Source organism: Urtica dioica, chromosome 4 (genome assembly GCF_054948205.1).
Source record: "Urtica dioica subsp. dioica isolate 48M chromosome 4, U.dioica_male_clone48M_v1_H2, whole genome shotgun sequence".
NCBI classification, from domain to species: domain Eukaryota; kingdom Viridiplantae; phylum Streptophyta; class Magnoliopsida; order Rosales; family Urticaceae; genus Urtica; species Urtica dioica.
Window position 1 is genome coordinate 28,307,237 of NC_142759.1, and position 6,033 is coordinate 28,313,269.

The 6,033-nt window shown below is 38.1% G+C and overlaps 1 protein-coding gene and 1 long non-coding RNA gene across 2 annotated transcripts; both read left to right on the top strand.

The window, feature by feature from the left end:
- The first annotated feature begins 696 nt into the window (after positions 1-696).
- LOC149401449 (uncharacterized) lies at positions 697-1,263 on the top strand. Its single transcript, XR_016296282.1, has 3 exons — positions 697-756; positions 843-966; positions 1,127-1,263. It is a non-coding gene; the product is annotated as an uncharacterized LOC149401449 (long non-coding RNA).
- A 251-nt stretch (positions 1,264-1,514) lies between these two features.
- Positions 1,515-5,646, top strand: LOC149401450 (uncharacterized). Its single transcript, XM_089610725.1, has 12 exons — positions 1,515-1,530; positions 1,996-2,113; positions 2,194-2,317; positions 2,477-2,542; positions 3,464-3,600; positions 3,747-3,811; positions 4,096-4,176; positions 4,437-4,656; positions 4,756-5,087; positions 5,177-5,287; positions 5,378-5,476; positions 5,558-5,646. Exons 1-5 carry the CDS (start codon positions 1,515-1,517, stop codon positions 3,479-3,481), a joined length of 342 nt encoding a protein of 113 aa, XP_089466851.1. The 3' UTR covers positions 3,482-3,600; positions 3,747-3,811; positions 4,096-4,176; positions 4,437-4,656; positions 4,756-5,087; positions 5,177-5,287; positions 5,378-5,476; positions 5,558-5,646.
- The last annotated feature ends 387 nt before the right edge of the window (positions 5,647-6,033 follow it).

Genomic DNA, 6,033 nt, shown 5'->3' on the forward strand with positions numbered 1-6,033 from the left:
CAAATGCTATGCTAATTGATTAATAATCCACTGGTGTTGGATGATAATTTAATACCGTATAAGTTTTATGTTTTATGTTTTTTTTTTGGTAGATTATTGAAGCCAAACTAAATAATCTTTTATGCAAACGATAGAAATAGAATAATTATTTCTAGGTATGTGTCAATTTCCAGGTGAGATAATCGTTTTCAAGTTAGCTAACTTGTATTTGTTTTTAATGGTAAAATTTTCCAATTACATTTAAACTTAATATTCGCTCTTTCTTTGATTGAAAAACCAAGGTTTAAATTGCCTTAAGGAAAAGCTGAACAACACTTGCAGTTGCAGATGAGCATTTATTCACACTCCAAGGAACAAAGCATGAGTTGACATACATTGCATTTCAGAAATCTTGTACATGAATTCAATATCTATGAGAACTTCACAAAGTTACTCATGACATTCTCACAACTTAGTACTTCACCAATAGGCCCTGTTCGGAATCACATAGTGAGTCCGAACTCTGACTTTCTCAAATGAGAATACTCAGCTGTGAAATGGCATGTCTCATTTTAGGATTAAGGTAAGCATGATGCAATTCATACATAGTGACTTCGACACATAAGAGGTTAAATGGTTTGTTCTTATCTTGTTTCTAGAAGTGCACTGGTCAATTCAGTACCTTCGAAAGATACCTAGAAGAACTATAGATCCTCCGCCGCGTCCTCTCCAGATCCTCCGCCGCCGCTGGCCGCTGCCGCCTCCCCTCCGGCTCCGGTCTGTATCTCTCTCTCTCTCTCTCTCTCTCTCTCTCTCTCTCTTCCCTTCCCTTCCCTTCCCATCTGACTCCGCTGCTTCCACAGGTACGAGAAAGGTCATCCTCCTCCGTGTCGTCATCGTCTGCCTCTTCTTCCACTACCGAATCCTCCACCCTGTCGACGACGCCTACGGCCTCTGCGAGACCTATCTCAACCGCCTCTCTCTCAGGTCTCTTTCTCATTCTCTCTCTATTTAAATCTTCACTTTCCCTTGCATTTGTCGGGCTCCAAACATTCCCTTAAAATATTGGCGTTTGTTTGTGAAATTAACTAAAAATCAGCCTCTGTAAATCGCGATTTTAAATTTCCCTTTTTTTTTTTTTTTGCAGCTCAACTATCTCGGTGACTATAGTCTAGAGATCTTTGACGATCCTTGTTGCGTTGCGATGATAGAGGTACATGCTTTTAAACAATCTCTCTTGCCTGTGATCATTTGAATGTTTTTTTTCTAGCTCTTCGGTCATATCATCAGCTTTAAATATTTCTTTGTAGGTCGGCTTGATTTATACTCAATGAGACCCTTCGTTCATTAACCCGTATAAGTTTTATGTTTTATTAGTCAAATGCTATGCTAATTGATTAATAATCCACTGGTGTTGGATGATAATTTAATACCGTATAAGTTTTATGTTTTATGTTTTTTTTTTGGTAGATTATTGAAGCCAAACTAAATAATCTTTTATGCAAACGATAGAAATAGAATAATTATTTCTAGGTATGTGTCAATTTCCAGGTGAGATAATCGTTTTCAAGTTAGCTAACTTGTATTTGTTTTTAATGGTAAAATTTTCCAATTACATTTAAACTTAATATTCGCTCTTTCTTTGATTGAAAAACCAAGGTTTAAATTGCCTTAAGGAAAAGCTGAACAACACTTGCAGTTGCAGATGAGCATTTATTCACACTCCAAGGAACAAAGCATGAGTTGACATACATTGCATTTCAGAAATCTTGTACATGAATTCAATATCTATGAGAACTTCACAAAGTTACTCATGACATTCTCACAACTTAGTACTTCACCAATAGGCCCTGTTCGGAATCACATAGTGAGTCCGAACTCTGACTTTCTCAAATGAGAATACTCAGCTGTGAAATGGCATGTCTCATTTTAGGATTAAGGTAAGCATGATGCAATTCATACATAGTGACTTCGACACATAAGAGGTTAAATGGTTTGTTCTTATCTTGTTTCTAGAAGTGCACTGGTCAATTCAGTACCTTCGAAAGATACCTAGAAGAACTATAGATCCTCCGCCGCGTCCTCTCCAGATCCTCCGCCGCCGCTGGCCGCTGCCGCCTCCCCTCCGGCTCCGGTCTGTATCTCTCTCTCTCTCTCTCTCTCTCTCTCTCTTCCCTTCCCTTCCCTTCCCATCTGACTCCGCTGCTTCCACAGGTACGAGAAAGGTCATCCTCCTCCGTGTCGTCATCGTCTGCCTCTTCTTCCACTACCGAATCCTCCACCCTGTCGACGACGCCTACGGCCTCTGCGAGACCTATCTCAACCGCCTCTCTCTCAGGTCTCTTTCTCATTCTCTCTCTATTTAAATCTTCACTTTCCCTTGCATTTGTCGGGCTCCAAACATTCCCTTAAAATATTGGCGTTTGTTTGTGAAATTAACTAAAAATCAGCCTCTGTAAATCGCGATTTTAAATTTCCCTTTTTTTTTTTTTTGCAGCTCAACTATCTCGGTGACTATAGTCTAGAGATCTTTGACGATCCTTGTTGCGTTGCGATGATAGAGGTACATGCTTTTAAACAATCTCTCTTGCCTGTGATCATTTGAATGTTTTTTTTCTAGCTCTTCGGTCATATCATCAGCTTTAAATATTTCTTTGTAGGTCGGCTTGATTTATACTCAATGAGACCCTTCGTTCATTAACCCGTATAAGTTTTATGTTTTATGTTTTTTTAGTCAAATGCTATGCTAATTGATTAATAATCCACTGGTGTTGGATGATAATTTAATACCGTATAAGTTTTATGTTTTATGTTTTTTTTTTGGTAGATTATTGAAGCCAAACTAAATAATCTTTTATGCAAACGATAGAAATAGAATAATTATTTCTAGGTATGTGTCAATTTCCAGGTGAGATAATCGTTTTCAAGTTAGCTAACTTGTATTTGTTTTTAATGGTAAAATTTTCCAATTACATTTAAACTTAATATTCGCTCTTTCTTTGATTGAAAAACCAAGGTTTAAATTGCCTTAAGGAAAAGCTGAACAACACTTGCAGTTGCAGATGAGCATTACTTTTGCTAATGTCAGTTATGTTAGAGCAACTATTTGTATACATATTTCTCATATGTAATGGACGTGTACAGAGTGTGCAATTGTTAGGAATTGGATCTCAGGCCTAAGGTAATTAAAGTAATGAGTAAACAGTTTGGGGTATGAATTTATGATAGTTTAATGTTTTTATTTTATTAGTTGTATAAATAGAAGGGATACTTCGAATTTATAATAGTTCGATGTTTTTATTCCTTATCTTTGTGAAGCGGCCTCTGCAACAACTTCATTTTTGGTCTCTCTGTCAAAACTTACTTCTCACTTGCTTCTTTTAATCGTCTGAATTTTACAAAGATTGGTTATTCTGTGCTGTGGCCTATTTTGTGTTGGTGCCTTTGTTTTGTGATCCCTCACACCTTGATGCTTTTTTTGTAGTGTGGTAGCGGAGTTTGATTCAGCTGCTGCAAGGAAAGTAGAGGACTGAGCTCGCTGGTCAGAATCACGGGAGAGCATCGTTGCGATTCTCTCTACCCCGGCAACAAGCTTGCTGGTCCTCGATGTTCGGATAGCGGGTAATTCAATCTTCTGCCGAGACTGGAGTTGGTGGTGTCGTTATTGAAAAATAAAGCTGTAAATAAGTACAATTTTTCATTGGGGTACTTCTCTGTGATGGTGCCTTTGTTTAGTGATTCTTAACACATTGATGTTTGTCTTGTAGATTTGTGGTTGCCGGAGTTCGATTCATCCGTTGGTCCTCTGTCTCGTTGGAAGTTTATAGAGTTGGTATTGGTTATGGTTGTGCTGTGTGTTGAGTCTGTGTTTGAATTGAAATGAGGATAATTTTCGATAAGATAAGTCTTTTAAGAGGGATTGGAAAGTTGGCTATGTGTAAAATTTCATGACTTTAGAATCACGGGTGCATTACTTCATCTAGTTAGGTGACACAGCAGAACAAATAAAGGATAAAAAAAACTTACTTGGTTTGACGTTCTATTTCTTCCGTTTAATGTGGACATTTCTTCCTGCTGCTTTTATTTGCCAAACTCACTCACAGTTTCTGCATTCAGGCAATTAACGCAATTCTCTCATCTATGCCATGTGCAAGGACGGAAACGTCAATAGCTCAATTCAAACGCATAAAAAAACAGGTTAGCTTTTCAACATCTTCATATTTATGGCTTCTTTTTTATTTTGTTCTTTAAAGAATAATTTAAACTCTTAGGTTTGGATTTTGCGATGACATGGTAAGTGATGGATTTATACCTGATATTCACACTGATGTAGGGAATTTTTCCGTGAGGATCTTAAACCCCGACGGAAGTGATCCTGTGGTGATTTTTCCGTTGGACTATTTTGTGATGGTGCCTTTGATTTGTGATTCTTAATACCTTGATGCTTTTTCTTGTAGATGTGCTGCCACACAGTTTGGTGCTTTGCTCGACTCATTGTTGAACTTGTGAATTCGCAAGGAAAGCAGAGGTATGAACACGCTATTGTCAGTCATGGATTTACTTCTACTTGGTTCCCAAACAGCCTCACCGGTCATGATCGTTGCGTTGTGGTCCTCTCTCTCGTGGATAAATATATGGCCGGTGGCTGGAATGGCAGACTTATCCGGCTAGATGAATGTAGTTCTTCTCTCTCTCTCTCTCTCTCTCTCTCTCTCTCAACAAGGTGAGAATAAAGGTAAAAAAAATTCTCTTTTTCACAATCTTATCTGTCCGTAGAGCCTATGCTTGAGATCGGTGCCGTTGAAGTCAACAGAACCACGGCGGTGTAGCGGTGATCTGGCTGGGAATCACGCACGTGGAGAAGAGAGACTGGACACGACCACGCGGTGGTGATCGAGCTGTACAAGGTTTACAGATTCGAATCATCATTCTCAAACCGAGGAAGCTGTAAACAGGGATTACTTTTTTTTTTTCCCTGTTTTGTATTTATTTCTAACCCAATATCTTCACACAGGCTTTGCAAGAAAGGTTTGATTCAATTGGCCCGTTCTTTGGCGAGGGAGATCAACGCCCTTTGCAAGATAGTTCTGATCGAGAAAGCCAGTAATGTACGTGAACAATCTCTTGTTTTATTGACTGATTTCTACAAGTGGCGTTATTTTAAATTGCCTTAAGGAAAGCTGAACAACACTTGCAGTTGCAGATGAGCATTACTTTCGCTAATGTCAGTGATGTTAGAGCAACTATTTGTATACACATTTCTCATATGTAATGGACGTGTACAGAGTGTGCAAATCTCAGGCCAAAGGTAATCATGGAAAATTCCAAAGATATATATACGCACAATTAAATTAGTATATCAATTACTATATATTTCAGTGTAACATATTTTTTACAGGTACCGAAACAACCTTCGACAATTGAATGTGGCTATTTTGTTTCAATGATGATGAAAAACATTGTTGAAACTCGAGATTTTCATAATTGTTTGCATGAGGTATGTACACATTTAAATACACATATTCAATACGTAATATATTGTTTCACTCACAAACAACTCGTTTTTATATATTATTAGTTTGAAAAGTTGAAGAGTTATACAGATGAGGCAATAGATGCGTATCAAGAAGAATGGTACCAAATGGTGTTAAAATTTATGGACATGGAAGACACGTGGATGCCACGTTGGAAAAGAATAGACAGCGCTTATATACAAACGCTGTGAAAAACATTAGACATCGCTTATATATAAACGCCGTGAAAACTTTATCGCCTAGATTCTTACGTGGCTCCTACGTGGCACCACTTTAGACAGCGTTTATTTTAGGCGCCGTGGAATACTTTTAACCTCATGCGATACAACAGCGTGCAAAAAACGCCTTCAATCATATTTCACAGCGTTTAAAAAACGATGTTAATCAATATTTTTGTAGTAGTGTTTGCTCCCTTGAGTTGGTCAAACAAGTCATCAATCCTAGGAAGCGGATACTTGTTCTTGACGGTGACCATGTTAAGCTCTCTGTAGTCGATACACATACGGAAAGATCCATCCTT

Excerpts from the sequence above, each read along its gene's own strand:
- LOC149401450 (XM_089610725.1), top strand. Across the intron at positions 2,114-2,193 it reads CCGCCTCCCCTCCGGCTCCG|GTACGAGAAAGGTCATCCTC; the intron begins GTCTGTATCTCT and ends CTGCTTCCACAG. Across the intron at positions 2,318-2,476 it reads CTCAACCGCCTCTCTCTCAG|CTCAACTATCTCGGTGACTA; the intron begins GTCTCTTTCTCA and ends TTTTTTTTGCAG.